Below are 21867 nucleotides of genomic sequence, written 5' to 3' on the forward strand. Positions count from 1 at the left end.
TGCTGGTGGAAGTGCGCAGACACACATACTGTAGCTACATAACGAAGGAGAGTCGCACTAAAGGACCGACGGATGGGGAGAAGGACGAGTGTCTGCGCTCATCATCTCTGACAGGGCGGATAGAGGGGCAAAAAGAATGATGGATAGAAATGGAGGAATGACAACATGTAGCACACAAAGGACATTAAAGTAAGAGGGTATGGCAGAGCAACTCAGAGGCAGACATGTGAGAATAAGAGAAATGCTCGAGGAGGATCTAGGGAGGGGTGTGAAAAATTAAAGAGAGAAGTTGATGAAGATGGAGAAGAAAAGGTTGGGAAAGTATGAGCAAAGATGGAGAAAGGGAGATGAGAAAAAGCATCAGACACATGAATGAATAAAGCAGACATGACAGACAAAGAGGGCCCAGAGGGCGTCTGACAGAGAGTCGTTTTCTTTTAAGAAAGGTGACAGGCAGCTCAAAGTGCCCAGTGAAAGTGTGCTTCACTAGAACAGAACACAGCCCAAGCGCTCTCAGGAGCCCCGATTATGGATGTGTGAGAGCGCATAACTATGTCACTATAGAGGTACAGTCAAATCAGATGGTAAGGATAACAAGCTGGACTTAGCCAATTTATAAATCTTTGGATGATTTATTTTGAAAAAATATATATTTTTTTTTAATATGTATTAATGTCACATTTATTTTTCTTGATACATTTCGATTTAGATGAAATTATATATTACATTATTATATGCCTGCTGTATTTCATGTGCTTGTCTGTGTACTCTGTCTGTGAGATTTATCAAACTAAATAAAATTCATTAATTGTTCAATAACTATTCTATAAATTGTCTGAAAATAGTGAAAACCTTTTGGAGAACGCATTGGGTCAGATTTTCTTTTTTGTATTTATTTTTTCTTTTGATTGAATAAATATGTTAAGATTTTCCTTTCATAACCCAAAAATATTCAGTTTAATATAAAGCATTAATAAGCAGGAAAACTCAACATTTTCTGGCTATTTCGCAATAAAAAATTACTTAATTATAAAAAAAAACTGTTTAGAATTATAACAATTATCATTATCAACAGCCATTGCCTTTCTTTCGATCTAGTCATTAGGTTTATAAACATTGTATTTGAACCAGTCATCTGAGAAGAATACGATAATACTAACAAGAAACCAAGTTAATGCTGAGTTCCCATATGCTACACCTGCCTGATCACGTATCATTAGCATCACTGCATGCAAAATAAAAGTAAAAGGCATTTCGGAAACAAAGTCAGCTTGTTTGGGGACTGCGGGTGTTGGATGCCATCAGAGGAGGAAGGACTGGCACGGTTACCGGTGGGATGACGAAGAGCTCGCTGCCTATGAGGTCGAAGAGGCGCACGGTGCCAGTGCTGTCGGCGTAGCCCAGCAGGGTGCAGTCGTGGCTCCATGCCGCCTTTCGCCACTGGGGGTTTGGGTCCTTTGGCACTGTGGCAGGAGAAGAAAAAGAAAGACTTGAAAGCACACACAAACAGAGAAAGGGTGAGGAGAGATTCAGGGAGCTGGGGATTTGTTATTAAAGCAGACTCTCTGGTGTTGTGAGGAGTGCCAATGATGGATCCAGATGGTAGAAGAAGGATGAAGCTAATGCCATACATCCTCACAGTGTGTCTAAGGACCTATCCAATTCATGTACAGTATGAAGCATAGTTAGGGTAATACATCTCAACAATTGCCTCTTAAACATGCACAGTTTCCCAGGCATGCTCCCGATGAGAGGGGGGAGAAAGGTGGAGAGGCAGAGAGGGAGGGGGAGGAGATCATAAATCCAGCTTTTATTGAAGTATAGGCTACTGTTTTACCAATCTGCTGGCTCAGCAGTGCTGTGAGTGTAACCATATCGCTGTGATAAAGCACAACTCCGCCTGCTGGCAATTTCTCAAGGCTTCCCTGTCATATTCCCCTCTGATTGAAGGGCTGCGGCTGATCCCAGATCTGTTTTGAATACCTGATTTCGTTATGAGACATTAAACAGCATGAGGGAAATAGGGTACAAACTTTATTGTACAAACATGTGCACAATGTTTTGGGTACAACAACAATGAAGTATTCAAGATACACCCTTTCGCATAAAGAAACAGTGTGAGGCGTAATATGCCACCACGGGTGCCGCGTCTGCTAAGCAATAAAGTTATGAAAAGGAAGTTATGTTTTTGTTGATATCACATAACAGCGCTATTGGCGTTTATTGTATCGAGTTTCTTGGCTGAGGAATGCTGCCGCAACCCCTGGTGGGCAATACTGCAAACGAATGGAGGCGTCGGATATTGTATGACTAGAATTTTAAATGAAGAACAAAGGAGAAAGGTGGGAGGCGAGACAGACATTGAGAGGGGAAGAGAATGGAAGTAAGAGAGAAGTAGAATAAAAAGAAAGACCAGAAAACAATGAGTACGGCACCCACTGAGAGGAATAATAGCTCCCCAAATTTTAAGGCCTTAGTATCAGAAAGGACCTCGGGAAGTAGGCGATTTAACGCACCTTTGAGACTTTCAGCTAAGGAAGAGCAGACAACAACATGCAGCCATTGTAGGAGGCATAGGTAATCTGTTCTTTTGTTGCTCTTTTTCTTCCTATTTCAATCTTCTTCTTTTTTTCCATTTCACTCACACGCTGCCTACCCTCCTGTTTCGCTCCCATTATGATTTGTATACAGTATGTTGTTCTGCGGCTGAGAGGGTTCCATTTCCACATAGATGGCTTTTTTCGGGAGCTGGAAAATTGGATGCTACTGTCCTGCTTTTACTTGGTTTTTTTTTATTCTTCTTTTCTCCCAGCAATGGCGGGGGTGTAAGTTGGGGAGAATTACACTCAACGACCCAACAGAAGCCTTCTATCTAAAGCCTCACGGATGCATTTATCAGAGCTCAACACTTATGAAATATGTACGGGCGGGAGACGACTCCACTGTAACAGGAGCAGGGAGGGAGGGAGGGAAGGGGAGGGGAGGTGAGGGGGGGAGAAAGAGACAGGGAGTGATACACAGGTGTGGATGCAGGAGATGCATTCACGCACGGGGTTGAATTCACACAAGCGCATGTACGTGCAGGAAAAAGTTACGCACACACTCCTCCATTAAAGGAAAAGCCATTAAAAGGCAGGATCACAGCAAAATCCATTAGGACAAATCTCCGTGAAATGAAATGAAGTAAAAGTAAAATGAAAAGGAGAGATAAAAATGGAATGAAAAATAGGAGGGAGGCTGGGTTTTCACAGGCCCAGGGGCTACTGTTATCCACAGTCAGAGACATTAGAACAATGGGCCACAATGACAAGTAGCCTGAGCCGGACCAATACAGTGTGAGAGAAAGAGAGAGCCAGAGAAGGGGCGGGAAAGACGACGAAAATGCGGAAAAAAATGTATTTAAAAAGGAGAGGGGAGAAGGCTAAAAGTGGAGAACTCATTCAGGGATTTTAGTTTCTGGAAGATTTTCTTTTTTGTATTAATTTTTTCTAATAATAAATATATTGAGATTTTTTGCAGTTATATCTATGTATAAATTACATTTTGTTCTGTTTGTGGTTGTAGAATTATTTATCATTCCCAGTGAAAGTTGCTACAGTGAAGTTGTTGCTTCAGCCAATTCTTCTCATCTGAGAGAATATTTTTTTTCCCGAAACTTTCTGAATCTCTGAACACAGAGGGGACACATATTTATGTATAAAAGACATGAATAAATTGATTGTTCATAATAAGTGACCTTTAAAGACACCATGAGTAGGATTTTCATGTCAACTTTGACTGTTGTGTAATCCAACGGAAACCAAGTATAAAAAATCCCAATAATAAAGTAGGAGTTTTTAACATCAAAGTGTATTTACTTCTGGAAAGTTTGGGCATCCCCATGTTTGGCGTAATTAATACCAACGCAGCAGGCCATTTTAATTTAATAGCTAATCAAACAATAAAGGCAATTTATTTTATCAGACACTACGAGGCTGCGTTTAATGGAGTGGCAGCGTATGGGATTAGGGTGCTTATCTTTATCCCTCTCACACAATCCAATTAGCCACCATGGTTGATATTTCTCTTTGAAACAAACTCAAAGTAGTGTTCGAACACAGGCTATGGACACTGTAAATGAAGACTACAAGTTGAAACCATGTTATGAGCTTCAGCATTTCACAAATTAAACGGCGGAGAGGGACTTACCCTGGCACTTTCCAATCACCGAGCCAAAGTCATCTCTCACAGACCTGAGGAGCACACACACCAGTGAAAAAGCAGCGATATTACACTCCACGACGAGGATACACACACCCAAGGGTGCAACTATACATACTTTTAGCCTTTCATGACCTGATATAATGTGGGTTATAATTGCCACTTATGGCCTCTGAGCTGTAGTAGCTCAATGGATCGAGCAGACAGGGTCTTGAGTGGGCAGTGTTTAGACAGACTCTTAAACAAAGCTCAATGGATAAGGCCTTGAGCTGACAACACACCCACTCACACCGACAAATGCCATAAAGCAAGTCTATAACACACTCTGTGATTTAACAACAGGGGTGTGTACAAAGGACTACGGAAAAACCCAGTACATCAATCTGAGGCATAAGAGGAGATTGGTCTCGATTACATCGGGTCAACCAACGCAGTTCTCAGAGCGCAGTAATATCAGATACATTCTTTATTTGTACGTGTTGATATGTACGTGAAAATGACTTTCAATTACGCAGAGGGTCAAGAGGAAAGCAGCCTTTTGAGACAAATCTGCCGAGGAGAGAGCAAGACATATTTGTATACCTGCTTTATTGCTATTGATTTTCATTTCAATGTTGCTCCATTTAAAGCACTACATTGTGTCAATGGAGCTCACTGCTGAGCGGGCACATTTTTCCCGTGTAAGGGGGAAATTGGATTTGTGTCGGAAAATAATTACCACAGCTCAAAATGAGCACAAACACGCTCATGTGCATGTATGCTTTGGTCGATGATGAAAACATTTAGGCAGCAATTGGGTTTTCAATTTGTTTTAATTTAGTTTATGTAGCCCGAAGTGCCACAAAAGGTTTGCTAAATTGATTCAAATGTGTTCTCCTATGACTGATTGAGTTGTCTTTCATTATTAGTATTGATGCTTTATTCTTTAGATACAAGCTTAGACTGCAGATAAAAAATTTTTTAAAAGGGAGATGTGATTAACCATCTTGTTAATTAAAACTCTATCACTCGCACACACAAAGACAGGGAGCTTCAAACTGCGGGATAGAGTTCAATAATTACCTAATCTCCACACACTGGTCCTGAACCACTGCCAACAGTTTGCCATTACTGTGGAGAGAACAAGAGGACGGTCAGGAATGATCAAGAGAGAGAAAGCAAAGAGAGCAAAGGCTGGTAGGATGTGAATATTACTAACATTTTAAAAAGTGGAGGTGAAATGAATCCATGGTGATTAAGGAAGATAAGAGTGTGTGTCTAGAGGGGCAGTTTGAATGGGAGATAAAGACTGTAGTGAGAGCCAATGTTGGATGGCTTGAAGACAGGAGAAACAATAATAATCAGGAGCATTAAACAGAAAAAAGATAGTTAAAGATAGATAGTACGGGATGAATAGGGAATTTAAATGAAAGGAGAAAGGTTTAAAGGCAGACAGGAATGAAATTGTAGGATCTAACACATCAAGCTAATGTCAATCCGCAGCATCATTTGTCCGCACTTAACGCCATCTTACATGCTGGGATCGATGGCCAATTAAAAACAGCCTTTCTGTTAGGTGTGTCTGTTGTAGTGAGTAGAATTAAATTATTAGTCAAGGGGATAAGGAAAAGAGAGAGGAAACCAAACGGGAGGGAGGCTTAGTACAAGTCAGCAAGAAAATGGCCTGCTTTCAGGTATTGATCACAAAGAGAGTGTGTGTGTCTGTGTGTGTGTGTAGCACCTTGCAAGCACCAGCTGCCAGTTGATCTGCTTCTGGGCCAGCCGCACAAGACCCAGAGGGAGACACGAGCTGGAGGGGCTGAGGTTTATGGAATCAAACAAACAAATCACGGAATAAACACCTTAATGAATCAGAACAAGAAACAGCTAAAACGTAATAACTTTACTTAGTAGAAGTTCTTCCAAAGAGGGATAAAAGTTCCCAGCAAAGAGTCTCCTCCCTTAAACTTTCACAAAGCTGATGAGAGCCACTTTTACTGCGAGACTGATCCCCAGGGAAAAGAGAAGCATCGAGTGCAACCTGTTGCTATGGATGACATCATTCTTATTCACTATGTCTAGAGTGATTGGTTGAAAAGGAAGTGAATCCAATATAAAACATTGATCACTACATTAAAGTGTGAACAGGAGCTATATTAACACAGATGAGATCATTTGTTATTAAAACGAAATATAATTTAAAAGTGTACAAGATAAAAAATGTGTATCAATTAACTTAACATTCAGTAACATTACAAATACAATACCCAACATCTGAAAAACATTTGAAAAAATAAAAAGAGTTCAATTACATTAACTTGAATTAAATAATAAAAGTACAATAAAAAATAGAAATAATTTAAGATTAAATTAAAGCTAAATAATGTTTTGTTTAAATGAAATTTAATTGAAATTAAATAAAAATGTGTAAAATATAAATCATCATAAAAATATAAATGTACTGGCCATGAAATCAGCTTTATTTATTATTTCATTAATTAATTAATTAATTTAGGGGTTATTTAACGTATACATTATGAACTGTCAAACGATGTTGATGTGAAGGGTGCATTTTGGTTTTGAGTTCCTGTAAACTGACTTTCCCGGTGTGCAAGTCGTGGAGATTTTGCAACTGCCACCGCTGGTGTTATTGGATTGTTTTGATTTGCTGTGCAGTTGATGATTTGGTACAATGTATTCTCACAATCTTGTTTAGCAACTAAAATAGGCATTTAAAAGTTCATCATCATCGCATGTTTGTATTACATCCGCACGTGGAAGGCATTCAGCCCATTCTGTTGGGTAATTTGTAATAAAATCCCAGATTTCTCATCCACAAACAGAGAAGGGAAGCTAAGAGACAAGCTTGACTAGAGGATATCTTAAATATTTAATGGGGTTTATTGATGGTGCTAGCCAACCCCCTGCTGATGAGATAAGCAGGCCTTGGTGCTTCACCACTACAGAATCCACTGCAGGCTGGATAAAGCCATCTGTTAAGAGGTTTCAACACATACTGTGCAATAAGAGCAAGGTAAAAACAAAATGATGCACACAGATAAGACTGGTAGGGTTCCCGACAAAGTGTAGTCCTATTCACATCTATTGCATTTAGACGCTTATTAGCTTTATTTTTAATCTGAGTTAGAGAAGGATTCTAAACACAAATTTCCACAATTACAGCTTGTGCAAACAAAATGTAAATCTAAAGCTTTGCATTACAGCCAATCAACAGTTGTGTCTTATTATTTATAAATGATTTAATTCCAGTTTAAAGCCAAAAGCATAGGCCTATTTTGGTCAAATAATAAAACTAGTAAAATGGGTCTTGTCGAATTGAACAAGGTTACACTTGATCCTTTTATTCTTTTTAAGTAGTCATAAAAAAATAAAATACTGTTTTATTATTATTGTTAGACTTTTTGCAGTCCTGATCCAAAAATGATTTCATAGTCAGTATTTAGAAATACACAACCACTTTTAAATTCATAAAGATAGCCCATTTCCATACAAGCATCTACAGACATTTAAAGTAATACAGTTTTTTAAATGCTATGTAGTCAAACACAGTCACACACCTCAGTTCTAAAACTCGTGCAACTCATAAGCATTATGAATCACTGTTGCATGTGGCATATCAGACCATTACACTGTGAAATAATGTCAAGTCATGTGAAACTGTCAGCATATTAATGATAAACTTACCTGTACCACAAGTAGTGCAACACCAGACGGAATGGCCCTGTAATAAATATATCACAGTTAGTAAGCATACCAATGGTAACCCTGTGATAATTACATATTTGATGGACCACCTGTCTCTTGTCCCATTCTATATTAAAGTTTAGGCAATGTAAACAAGGACATATAGGACATGAAAATCAGTCATTTTACCCCAATTAATTCAAAGGATGTTATTATAAACACTACAGATATATAGCCAGGTCTCAGGATCATGTACTGGCACTTCCTACAGTAAGATTTGGGAACATGTGTCTCATTGGTTATAAAGCTAGGAAGGAAACTTAGATATCTTACTTAGTTAGATATCTTGCATACTTATGGGCTAAAATTCGAGTGAACAGACAACCTTTGTAAAAGATAACAGTCACGGCCAGGTGATAAAGTACAGCGCCCAATTTCGCTATGCAATTAGGTAACCAAAAAAAAAAAAGCTTACCTGTCACTGCTTTGGCAATAACTGATGTGTTGTGCTCCTTGTTGCCTCGCAACTGCAAATGTGACATGAAAGTAACATGTTAGAACAGTGGTCATATCGGGGTCATCCTTTAGTATTTATTAACTTTAATTAACGTGTGGAAGCACCAAAGTTAGGCTAGCACCCACATACTTTTTAGGCTATGGTTCGCTTAATGGCGCAAAAAATCCATGTTACCGTATGAATGGACCTTAACTGCTGATTGCAAAAGTAATCATGATGAAAAAGTACAGCTACACTATATGTCAGTGTGCAAGGAGAACGTGAGGATTTGGCTAGCAGTGTGTTATGCTACGTGGCTGAATCCATGCAACTGATTAAGTGTTGACTCTCGGAGGGTGATTTTTTTACAAATAGATGTTCAACTAAATATTCCCACACCAAACTGAAAAACGTGGAATAAAGAAGTCTGACCAACCTGAGTGTCTGTCTCTGCCGGCCATTCGTTAATGACAAGTAAATCGTACAAAATATTTTCATCTTCGCCTTCTATCAGGCTTTCCTCAGCCATGTTTACTTGGACTGCCTGTCAAAAAGTCTACGGGGAGCAGCACTGGACAATATTTATCAGGACACCGCGTTTGGAGAATGTATTTAACAGCTTAACTAATGTATTTTCAAGGCTTGATAATACCTTAAATACTATGATTTTTGAACACAGACAGATATTCTGTCGTAGCACTCCTTGTATTTTTTGCAATGATATATTGACCGTATTTTATGAACTAATTCTCCAACCGGAACCAATGATGTAAGGCTTATTTGCAGGACCACTAAAGGAGTTGCACCGAGCCGAACACGTTAACATCCGTTGAAGTTATATTCGTTGCAGCAATTATGGCAGCGTTTTGTGGTAAGAATATCTATCAAATAACCGTCTTGATGTCACAGTTCTATTCAATTCAACCATATGAGTGCAGTGAAATATTTAATATGTATTTTGTTCAACAGAAATGGGTGTCATGGCTGAAATAGCGCAAGCTGTAGAAGAGTTAGACTGGCTGTAAGTAAATCGGGCTTACTCGGCAAAATCTACGTCTGTTTTGAGATATCTGTGCACATTGTTTTGACCTTTTAGAAGTTAATGTAAGCTTACCAGTTGACACTAAACGAATATATTTCAATCATTGCATTTCAGGCTGCCTACTGACATCCAGGCAGAGTCTATTCCACTTATTCTTGGGGGAGGAGACGTGCTTATGGTAGGCCTCCCCTCTTTATTTCTTATTCAAAATTTGAACTCTGCAAGTTTATGTATCGTTTTCCTTTTGTGTTCCCTTTTCAGGCAGCAGAAACTGGTAGTGGTAAAACAGGGGTAAGTAATTGACAACCAGTCAGTTTATAAATACAACCTTACCTCTACCATTTGCATTTAAACAGCAGACGAAGTTAGAAACCTTTAAAACATACGTGTAATCATTTCTCATCCACAGGCCTTCAGTATCCCAGTGATCCAGATTGTGTATGAGACCCTGAAGGATCAGATGGAGGGGAAGACGGGCAGAGCTTCCATCAAGACTGGAGGAACTAGTGAGACCCCCCTAATATCAAAGATTCTTTTCTGCAGTCTCTGTGTTTCACATGCCAGCTAAAGCATGTTCATAACATTGCACAGAACTTTCTAGACGTATAGACCTCAAAAGGCCAGTTTCATATAAGGATCCATGGTATTACAAAGTGGTGTTCTGCGCCCTGCAGATGTTTAACCTGCTTGCTTCTTTCTTTTGACTCAGTTTTTAACAATTGGCAGATGAATCCTTACGACCGCAGCCCAGCTTTTGGTAAGCAGAGAAAAAATAGCATGTAATGTCACAATCCACCACTTAAGGACAGTCTAACCTGAAGCTCTGCTCTCTTTGCTTTTTACCCGTACAGCAATTGGTCCAGATGGACTGTGCTGCCAGAGCAGGGAGTTTAAAGAGTGGCATGGCTGTCGCTCTACAAAAGGGGTTACCAAAGGTGTGTAATGCACACTTCAGCATGACAACATACATGCATTTCACATGGAACCAACCATTTATTTGATAAACTTACAAAAATGAACAAGCATTTATTTATTTATTTGCAACTGTTGCCGGTTCTTATCTATGTCTTTATTTGTCCAGGGAAGTACTACTATGAGGTGACCTGCCATGACCAGGGTCTATGTCGCATTGGGTGGTCCACCAGTCAGGCAGCCCTAGACTTGGGTTAGTCTTTCATGCTTTTCAAGATACAACAACCTCTAACAAACTGTCTGACTTGAAAGAATATTGAATCTTTATTTCTTTCCAGGTACTGATAAGTATGGTTTTGGCTTTGGTGGGACTGGAAAGAAATCCAACAACAAGCAGTTTGACAGCTATGGAGAGGTAGATATTCATCCAAGAACATTTAGATATGTAAACAATTCCAAGATAGTTTTTTTGAACTTGTTTTCTTTTTCTTATTGTGCCTCTTTGCAGGAGTTTACCATGCATGATACCATTGGATGCTACTTGGATCTAGACAAGGGCCAAATTTCCTTCTCTAAAAATGGTGCTGTCTCAGTAGTTATCATTCTTATTATTATGATTAAATAATGGATTGGTGCTCCATAGCAATGTTTCTTGCCTTCTTCTCTTCAGGTAATGACCTGGGTGTGGCTTTTGAGATCCAACAACAAGTGAAGAGTCAGCCCTTCTTTGCCTCCTGTGTGCTCAAGGTATCACATCAAAAATAATGCTGGACAAAAAACTCCCAAACACAGGTGTCAGATTTTCACAATATAAATGGCTCTTTTCTTATCTGTGTTCAAGAATGGCGAGCTGAAGTTCAACTTTGGAGGAGAAGACTTTAAGAATGCCCCTAAGAGTGGGTTTGTTGCCCTGGACCAGGCGCCAGAGGGCCACGCAGTCAAATCTACTCAGGCAGGTGTGTGGATACAACCTTATTTCATATGCAACAAGAACATAAACCAAATTGAACTGAGATGAACATCATACACCTTAACCAGAGACAATTTAGATAATGCAATAGTTCAATTCACAATAAAAGCCTTCTTTCGCTAGACATAAAAACGGTTTACCAGAGCGGTAATTTTACCATTGCTGATGCACCCATGGATTAATCACCACTTAAGTAATGTGACATATGATCTTTTCCTGCATTGATTAGCCCTCTTTACTCTGTGTTTGTGCAGGCAGTGCCAAAGTGAGTCAGGTGAAGGCAACATCCAATTCACCCAAAGCCCTGATCATTGAGCCATCTAAAGAGTTGGCCGAACAAACACTCAACAATGTCAAGCAATGTGGGATTTACGTGGATAACCCCAAACTCAGGTATGATTTTAGAGAGCTATTAACAACACTGGCTTTCACAAACATTGGAAAACCATGCAAAAAATGAATTGTGCAGGTCACCTCTGATGGCAAGAGACTGCAGGTATACTTCAGATAAATTGCATGTGACAAAATATCAGTCATATCCTTTTTTAATACTATTTTAAACAGTAAATTAAGCACAAAACAACACACATCTGAAAAATGTATACAATTTATATTTGCTTCATTATCTATTATATATGAAATTCCTGTTTATACCAGCAGATGGAGCCATCGCTCAATTTGAAATGTTGATATCAGTAATTTTTTTTTGATGTGGTTTACAGGAACCTGTTGGTGATTGGTGGTGTGGCTGCCAAGGACCAGATGGCTGCTCTGGAACAGGGGGTAGGCGCCACGTACTGTCTCCAAAATAACTGAGTTTACTGTTTGACACAGAGATGAAGTAGTTTTAACTAACTGTTGTTGTTTTTTTTGCCTTGTTCATCTCCCCTGATTCTGATTTTTGTACCAAATTTTAATTAGATCGACATTGTCGTGGGAACACCCGGAAGGCTGGATGACCTCATATCCACCGGGAAGCTCAGTCTGTCCCAAGTCCGCTTTCTCGTCCTGGATGAGTGTGTATGTACAACACATTAAAATCAGAAGCATAGATTTTTTTGCCTCCAACAAAGTACAGCTACTGTTTTTTGATCAGTGATTTTCATAGCATAACAATCCCTGAAGTCACTCACCATTTTTCTGTGTTCCCTGCGTCCCTTAGGATGGCCTTCTTTCCGCAGGCTATACAGACTTCATCAACAGGATTCATAACCAAATCCCTCAGGTCACCTCTGATGGCAAGAGACTGCAGGTAACACTTCAGATAAATTGCATGAGTAAGAAAAATCAGTCATATCCTTTAAGACTATTTTAAACAATAAATGAAGCACAAAACAACACACTTAGATGACGGTCAAAGCCTTTGTGGGGTATTTTCTGAAAACATTTTATATATCTCAGATGCAGATGAATTAAAATAAGCAAAGCAAGTAAGTAGGGGGGAAGCCAAAATATATGATCTCAGTTAATATCTTTTCTTCCAGGTGATTGTCTGTTCAGCCACGCTGCATTCGTTTGACGTGAAGAAGCTGTCTGAGCGGATCATGCACTTTCCCACATGGGTGGATCTGAAGGGGGAGGACTCTGTGCCTGAGAGCGTTCACCATGTGGTTGTGCCTGTCAATCCCAAGAACGACCGTCTGTGGGAGCGCCTGGGCAAGAACCACATCCGGGTGAGTCCCTCATGTTGGCCTAAACAAACACTTCATACTGATGTGATTTGTGTTATAAGGCTGGAAAATGCAGTTTATATCAGTTTAGATTATGTGAACTTTTTTTTTTTCTTCTCACTTTGGATAGACTGATGAAGTCCATGCCAAAGATAACACCAAACCAGGAGCCAACTCTGCGGGTAAGAGCTGATAGGCAGCACGGTTCACTGAAATGTCACCCTCTTTTTTTAATTTGTTAAGTATAATCTTAGAGGAGCAATGCCCTTTACATAAACAACAGCACAGATCGTTTTTTCCTTCAGTGAAAATACATAATGAAGAACAAATGTGTGTGATTTTAGAAATGTGGTCAGAAGCCATCAAGATGCTAAAGGGCGAGTACACAGTGAGAGCCATCAAAGAGCACAAAATGGACCAGGCCATAATCTTCTGTCGCACCAAGATCGACTGTGATAACATGGAACAGTACTTCATTCAGCAAGGAGGAGGTATGAGTACTACTGAGAATTTCAGCCATCTCTAGACAGACATCACATTGCAGACGCACACTTAATCTATGTTTTATTTTCTACGACTGTCAGAATTAACGCTTGTTCTTTAGGTCCGGACAGTAAAAACCACCAGTTGTCCTGCGTTTGTCTCCATGGTGATCGTAAGCCCAATGAGCGGAAGACTAACTTGGAGCGTTTCAAGGTAAAAGAACAAGATCTTCATGATACCTTTTTTTTAATGGATTACATCCAGTCTATCGGTGTTGTAAGATCGTCTTGTGTTCACAGAAAAAAGAAGTGAAGCTGTTAGTCTGCACAGATGTAGCCGCCAGAGGAATTGACGTCCACGGAGTTCCGTATGGTAAATATTTTAGATCTTCAAAATAAAACGTAACAGCGGTCATCACAAAACCGTAAACGTTTTTATATAAAGACCGCTCTCTTCATCTTCCTCAAGTGATTAACGTCACCCTGCCTGATGAGAAGCAGAACTACGTCCATCGTATCGGCAGAGTCGGAAGAGCCGAGAGGTAAGCCCTGAGAACTTGAGAATAACCGAGTTTGTGTATTTTGGCGGAAGAAGAGTTGCAACTATTATTTTTCTTCTCTCACCATATGAGTTTTGTTTGTGAACTCACATGGCAATCTGAGCCTTTTAACAATATACCTTAAAATGTCGCAGTCCTCTATGATTGAACTGAAAATGAATACATTTGAGTTAAAAACATGTTTTGCTTTTGACTTGCAGAATGGGACTGGCCATCTCCTTGGTTGCTATGGAAAAGGAGAAGGTAGCGGAGATACAGAAATATGCAAATCCATTTGAATTACACATCATAAAAAGAATTTCATATTCAATATCTTTCTTCATATGTGCAGGTGTGGTACCACGTTTGCGCGAACAGAGGCAGAGGCTGCTACAACACGCGATTGAAGGAGGATGGAGGTTGCACCATCTGGTACAACGAGAAAGAGGTGAACAAAGACGTAGAAAGAAACTAAATCGAGCCAAGTCGGCAAGGAAAACGTGTTATTTGATATACAACAAATTCAGCAGAGGGCTTTTCAGGTGATTTGATAGGAAAGAGATGCAAACATTCAAAGCAAAACTCCAATGAGATGAGCAGAAATGATTTGCTTCATTTTGGAAGCACTGAAAGCTCGAGCACACACACACACTTTTGACCCTTATGACGTAATTCCACACTACCCCATGTGGATTCTCTATTCTGCTTGTGTCTTTTATTCTCTTTTCCTCTCTCCACAGCTCCTGTCAGATGTTGAGGAGCATCTAAAGTGCACCATCATCCAGTGTGAGCCAGACATCAAAGTACCAGTGGATGACTTTGATGGAAAGGTCACCTATGGTCAGCGCAAGGCTTTGGGAGGTATGTGTTAAGCTGCTTAAAAAATGTTGGTTTACAATTATTAATAGGCTAATCACTGCATAGATTTGCTGGTAACTTGGCAAAAAAATATGTATAACATCCACTGCAGTTGTTTTGAGTATTACAAACAAACCTGTTGCCCTTGCTTAGGTGGTAACTACAAGGGTCACGTGGATGCTCTGGCACCAACGGTCCTGGAACTGGCTAACCTCGAGAGAGAAGCCCAATCTTCCTTCCTCACCTGGGATACATGCCAAACCAGCTTTTCAGAGCCTTCTGAACACACCCCAACTAGCACTAAAACTGTAGGCGGCACTGATACAGGTTAAAGAAATGTTCCAACAGGAAACAGAATCTTTATTAAACAACACAGTAATTTGCAATTATTATATAGTAAGAAGAAGAAGAAGTATACATAATAGAAGTAAAACAGGTTGAAATTCTATTTCTCTTGGTATGCCAAATGTGTCATTGATACATACACTAATGAAATTTATTTGTTGGATTGTGTTTTATTTTCTGATTGATGTGGTTGAATGAAATATTTAAGTTTCCTTATGGAGTAATTGGCTAAAAAGTCAACGTATTTAAGTGTCTGGTAGTATTTTGTGTGAAATAAACTGTAATAGCCTGCTCAGTTTGAGTTAATTCTCCAAAAAAGTAAGCAACTATCTCCAACAATTATGAATGCCGCCTCTGATCATTTCATTTATTGAGTCTCCGTTAATAATTTCTGATAAATTCAAGAGAATAAATAATCTTCACAAAGCAGTGTTTTTTTACTATATGTTGTTGCTGGTTGTCTTACAGCTGTTAGTCAAATCTCTCCTCCACAAAGATAAAGATCGAACAGGCATTAAAACAAAGCACTGTTTCTTGGCTTGTGAATGAGCAACCATATTAGGAAGTAGAGAAAGAAATAATAAAGAACACATGTTTTTATTACATTATTTATAGATGTGGAGCTAGGCCATCGTTCTTCTGTAGTACTTCTACAATATGAGGTTCTGACCTTGCTGGTAGAAAAAGAAATTCTGAGAAAAAAGTCTCTAATCTCAGAAATCTGACTTTATAAATGCCGCCTCTGATCATTTCATTTATTGAGTCTGTTAATAATTTATGATAAATTCAGGAGAATAGATAATCTTCACAGAGTAAATTTTAAAGTCAGAATTCAGATTTTTTTTATCAGAAAGAAAAAAACGTATTACTTCCGTTCGTCATGTGAATGTCATGATTTAAAGCATATCTTGGAGCATAAGTGTGACATCGACCAAGAAGAAATGCAAACAGAGGGAAACAGTTTTTACCCCCTTGATCGTCTCATCTAGTCTTGGACAAAGCCACAAATTCAGGAAACTTTGGCAAACAGAATCAGTCACAAAACCCAAAAGGTTATCTGGGCTATGACATCAATTCTTAACCAGAATCAAACTGTCTGAGTATTCATGTGCCTTTACCAACTAAATAACTTAAATGGGAATCCACCACTTGCAGTTCAACATAACCAAGGAGGGCATTGTGGAGTAGATGCAAAATCCAAACAAGTCAGACATGGAACAAGAAAAAATGCAAACACAGAACATGTGGAGGTTGCGTGCTAACCGTGTAGAAAAAATCCTCTCATCATCAGAGTTTGGTCCATTCAGCTGGTCTGAGAAATTCGGCCTTGAATTCAATGTTGGATTTGGTGCAAAGAAAAACATCAGTCTTGACAATTTGCGACACTCATCTGCTCGAAGTTGCTAAATTTGCCTTAGCAATGAACTCATCCAAGCAGGATTTCATCATGGAGATTCTTGAGCACAACGTTGACTTCGGCCTGCAGAGTGAATACCAGCGAAATATATTCACATTGGAAATGATGAATCGAGTGAGAGAGCTGGAAAATTGTGAAAATGCAATCAATTCTCAAATGAGGTTTTTGTACTTCCTAATCTCCCTGGTATGGGTAATGTAAATCCTCAACTCTTCAAAATTTTGAAAACGGAAGAGTGTGATGATGCTCCTAAGTTCCTACCTCATTCACAAGCTGAAACTTTGGAACATATTTCACACAAGAGTGCAGATCTCTATCCCTTCTGCCAGGAAATAGGTTTGAAGCTAAATGTTGACGAACAACAGGCAACTAAAAAACTGGATATCAACAAACTCTCCAATGGATCAATGACTGAGATTACAAACTTTGCAGAAAAGTTGTGTGGAACATTTGCGCAGATATGTCTTGACATCCTCAGAGACAGCTTCTTCTTCGATTTCAAAATTAGAGATTCTGACCTAGCCAGAAATATTCTTGCACAGATTCATTTCATAGTGGAGAAGCAAAATCTAAATAATTGTGTAATTTATAAAACTAGGAAGGACACAACAAAAGACTCCTCAACAATCGTAAAACTTGATTGCCAGAGCAACCCACATGTAGATGAATCTAGTGATTGTTCTTCTCAGGCTGTGAAAACAGTCCAACAGGTAGGCAGATCTAGTGACTTTGTACAGCAAGATGAGCCAAAAATAAAGCTGTGGAAATGCCAAAAGCTCTGGAACAAAACAAAGTCTTAATCCCAAATTGTTGACCAATGGTATCATGGTTGAAATAAACACCTTTGCTACAGCAATGCTATCAGCTCAAAAGCACTTCATCACAGAGATACTGGAGTATAATTTGAATCTTAATTTCAAAAATGAGCTGCACCGCAGTGCCTTGACAGAGCAAGTATGGGCAAAAGTAAAGCAAATGAATGTGAAGACACATTACAGCGTTTGTCGAATGAATAATCTTTTTGAGCTGCCTGACTTGATGTGCCAACAAATTCCTACAAGATATTGCCCAAAATGCTTTCAAGAAAGAAGTCATAAGCTTTGTCAGAATGACTCTGACCCTGGTAATATACACCATCCTTGTACTCATACCATGGTGGGCCCTGTCTCTGATGATGCAAACTACACAAAACAAAAGACTGTAAGGGATAAGTCTTTTACCTTCTTAGGAAAAGAGGAAACGATAATGGACTACTACCATTGTCGCCCAAAAATCGGTTTTAAGCTGTTAAGCTAAATTTGATATACCTGTATTGACATATGGGATTATGAATGACGTTGCCAGATTCACCAAAAAACTATGTGGGACTAAAGTTAACATCATTAAAGATGTCCTTGAACACAACTTCAACATTGGCATGCAGGGGAGAAATTATTCTCCTTCAATGCAGTTCCAAAGACTGACGCCAGACTGGTTCAATGAAGTTTATGTTATTGGTCAGTTTTCCAGCAAACAGGAAACTACTGTCAAAAAAAGAAAACTTGCACTGCAGACAAAGAAGACAAGAGCAAACTACTACACCTGTTCCCTAGGAGAGTCTGATCTAGACTCAGATGAATTCACAGACTCAGAAAGTCGTGGCATTGAAAATCACTTAAAAAAAACAAATAGTTTTTCTCTAAACTCAGATATTCCAGGACAACTGCAATCAAGTTGTCCGGGTATTACCCTGCCTGTCCTCACCAACGATGACATTTCATCCAGTTTACCAACTTCAAACTCAAACGTAAACCCACCCTTGCAAATCAACCAAATGAAGGAGGGTTTTGTGGATTTGAAAAGCTAACACAAACTTCAAGAAAGGAACTAGACAAAGGTTCATGAAACAAGAAGAAATGGAAACAGAGAACTCAAACCTTAACCCACCCTTTGCAAATCAACCAATTGAAGGAGGGCGTTGCAGAGTTGAAGTGCAAATATAAACTTCAAGAAATACATCAAACAAAGGTGACATGAAACGAGAAGAAATGGAAACAGCAAACAACTTGTGGAAGTTGCGCGCTAACCGTGCAAGACGAGTCCTCTCAGCATGTGAGTTTGGTTCATTTGTCTGGTCTGAGAAATTCGCGTGGATTTGGTGCAAAACAAAATATCTGTGTTGACTTGCAAGATGCTCAACTAGTAGAAGCTGCTAAATTTGCCTTAGCAATGAATTCATCAAAGCCGGATTTGATTTTGATTTCGGCCTGCAGAGTGAATACCAGCGAAGTATATTCACATTGGAAATTATGAATCGAGTGAGAGAGCTGGAAAATTGTGAAAATGCAATCAAATTCTCAAATAAGGTGTGAAATACCATTCAGGTGTTAGTTGTGTCCATTTTCTCGAAGGTCACAAAACAAAAGTATTGGATCCATCGTAATGGCACAAAGGTGCAAAGAGATCCAAGGGAGATCGTCCAGAACAATGGGAACCAGGTGGGTGTTGGTTGTGGCAGTCCTCTCCAGGGAAACATAAAAATGAAAGAGGAGTGCTATTCATGTTATGGAAACATAAAACCAGAACCTGACACAGAGGAAAGATATTTTCATCTTCACGATGACAAAACCTGACAATGTTGCACATTTGGTCCCAGGTGAACCCTCAGCAGCCCTTGGATATACGTTAATGACTGCATTGCCAGATTCTGAAAGACACAACACAGAAGCAGAGAATGGGAATGTCCAGTATTACATCCTGGCTGCACCACAAGGGTCCGTTACACATCCAAATACAGCTTGAAACTTAAACATGCATACTCCATGGTTACAATAAATGGCAATGACAGCACATTGATCAAAGAAGAGAAAGATAATGTGCCTGTTGACGTACAGCATTATGGTGGTCAAATAAGTGGAGCAGGCATCTACCAGGGTTACCTGACAGGGTTAACCTAAAGTGTAGGTGTGTGTTGGATTACAAATGCCATTAGCTGCCTTTCCGGAAAATGTATTTCTTGTTGTAGAATGAATTTTAACTACTGCTTTAACAACTGAATTTCCCCACAGGGATTAATAAAGGCACATCTTACCTCATCTTAACTTGATGATTTATCTTGCATTAATGTCTTGCTGTAATGTATACTTTAGATATGTCACTCTAAATACAAAGACTCAAAAAGTGCAGCCCACAAATATTGATGTATGACTAGAGTGTTTAAATGCGTAGGGATATTGCATGTTATGTTTTGAAGCATTGTCAAACATGACCAAGTGTTGTAAATAATTTAAGCTTCTTTATTTATCTTTTTGATTTTTAATTTGTGGAAAGAAGATTATTGTTTTTTAGTCTTAAACGTGTGTGTGTGTGTGTGTGTGTGTGTGTGTGTGTGTGTGTGTGTGTGTGTGTGTGTGTGTGTGTGTGTGTGTGTGTGTGTGTGTGTGTGTGTGTGTGTGTGAACTAATATGTCCATGTTTCTTATTTCTATTTGTATGTTTTCCCTTTTTTTCAAAGACAAAAAAAATGCTTGATGAGAGTGAACAAGATTTTCTATTATTACTTTTTCAGTTGTGGTGTAAATTGGTGAAGATGAGAGTCCTTTATTTATAAATCTGCTAAAACAAAAACGACGTAGAAAGGAAAAAATACCTGTATCTTGATGGACTAATGTATTTTTCAGTTTTCTTTTTCCACATGTTTGATATAAAAAATGTCAACTTCATTCTTATCGAATACAATGAACATGTACTATGAAGGATCACTTTATGACTTATTTGCTTTGTGTGTTGCGGATCAATTTCTCTGATTTTTCATATTTGAGTATCACTGCTTTTGAGAGTATTTAACACACAAGGTCTTATTTTAAATAATATATCCTGAATTCAAGCAACACAAGTTTTAGGTTGAGTAAGGATATGACAGTTAACTAGTGGATGTAATACATAGAATATGCTGCAGCTGATGCCCTACACCAGAAGCATTCTTTTTGTTTCCTTTTAGGGGCAGCAAAGGCCTTCCACACTACACAGCTCATAAACCATAAGATGCGATTAACTACAGATATCTGCATCTCAGAGGGATTCACTCATCACATAGACAATATTGTGCGACTTCAGCTGAAGCCATTTAAATACACTTTGCATCATTAATAAGTGTGAATGAAGCTCATACAATGTTTAACGTTGTTCTCATTTTTCTTTGACAAAGACTGCCCATTGAGATGATCTTCAAATAAATAGAATAAATGGAGAGGGATCGAATACCAATGATTAAACAAAACAAATATGTTACTGAGCTATTTTTTAAAGATAGTGACTTTCACTCCATTAACGTTACATATTAAAAAATTTAGGTGGTTATACTTTGGTAAAGTATGTACTTCAATCACAGGTGTATTTTTTCCAGTTAAAGAGGAAGGAACGTTGAACCTAATTTCACTGGTTTCACCTCATAGGTTTATTTTTTAAATGTTCCAGAATTAAAACATTTTTTGCTTTCAACGCTTAAAGAACATAACCTACAGTCAAAATATTGACATTTTTCAACACTTCCCACCATAAACATCAAATATGAAGAGGAAAAAATATGATTATTGAATACGTAGACACAGAGGTGGGGAAAAAAGTACTCACTCAGCTCTTGTACTTGAGTAAAAATAGAATTACCAGAGTGCAGGAATACTCTGTTACAAGTTAAAGTCCTGCATTCAAAAGGTTACTCAAGTACAAAAGTATCAGCATTAAAATGTACTTAAAGTACCAAAAGTAATCTTACTCATTCTGCAGATTTGCCAATTTCAGAAAAATATTTATGATATGTTTTGTTTCTAATTACTGATGCATTATAGTGTTTGTCAAAGCTGGTAGAAGAGCAGCTAGATTTAATGACTTTGTATACTGTAGGGTAGCTTGTGAATTAACTCTATGTGTGACTAAAGTCTTATTTAAGTGATGATTATATTTCACATCATTAATATAAATCTGTAAAGTAACAAAAGGTACAAAATAAATGTAGTGGAGTAAAAGTGCATGATTTACCTCTGAATTTGAGTGGAGTAGACGTACAAAGTAGCATACAATGGAAATACTCAAGTATCTCAAAGTGAAGAGTTCTTGAGTAAATGTACTTAGTAAGTTTTGTTACCATCAAAACGTGCAGATTGCCATATGAGGAGCGACAAGGAGTTTTATTGTGAAAGTCAAACCCGGAAGTGTGATGCGTAACCCTGTGTGGCTTGATTCTGCTTGTGTCTTGAGACGCCCATTACCAGTCCA

At 38.7% G+C, this 21867-nt stretch overlaps 2 protein-coding genes across 2 annotated transcripts in view; one reads left to right on the top strand and one right to left on the bottom strand.

Annotated features, from left to right (window-relative positions):
- nbas (NBAS subunit of NRZ tethering complex) overlaps nt 1-8934 on the bottom strand; it is a 153615-nt gene extending 144681 nt beyond the window's left edge. Inside the window, exons 1-7 of the mRNA XM_063902089.1 lie at nt 8817-8934; nt 8360-8411; nt 7885-7921; nt 5921-5998; nt 5263-5310; nt 4189-4232; nt 1330-1463 (exon numbers count right to left, since the gene is read on the bottom strand). Of these exons, the coding sequence (XP_063758159.1) occupies nt 1330-1463; nt 4189-4232; nt 5263-5310; nt 5921-5998; nt 7885-7921; nt 8360-8411; nt 8817-8909 (486 nt within the window). The 5' untranslated portion in view covers nt 8910-8934. The remainder of the gene's footprint in view (nt 1-1329; nt 1464-4188; nt 4233-5262; nt 5311-5920; nt 5999-7884; nt 7922-8359; nt 8412-8816) is intronic.
- Nucleotides 8935-9175: 241 nt separating this feature from the next.
- On the top strand, nt 9176-15627 carry ddx1 (DEAD (Asp-Glu-Ala-Asp) box helicase 1). Its single transcript, XM_063902090.1, is given in 27 exon segments — nt 9176-9251; nt 9350-9401; nt 9537-9600; nt 9684-9713; nt 9832-9928; nt 10132-10179; nt 10274-10357; nt 10504-10587; nt 10673-10749; nt 10843-10915; nt 11005-11081; nt 11176-11290; nt 11559-11697; nt 12027-12087; nt 12226-12324; nt 12467-12556; nt 12789-12977; nt 13105-13156; nt 13319-13465; nt 13579-13670; nt 13757-13829; nt 13926-13998; nt 14217-14259; nt 14348-14443; nt 14736-14856; nt 15007-15093; nt 15096-15627. Coding segments are annotated over 27 exon segments (2220 nt in total). The 5' UTR covers nt 9176-9235; the 3' UTR covers nt 15137-15627.
- The last annotated feature ends 6240 nt before the right edge of the window (nt 15628-21867 follow it).

Source organism: Eleginops maclovinus, chromosome 15 (genome assembly GCF_036324505.1).
Source record: "Eleginops maclovinus isolate JMC-PN-2008 ecotype Puerto Natales chromosome 15, JC_Emac_rtc_rv5, whole genome shotgun sequence".
Taxonomy (NCBI): Eukaryota; Metazoa; Chordata; class Actinopteri; order Perciformes; family Eleginopidae; genus Eleginops; species Eleginops maclovinus.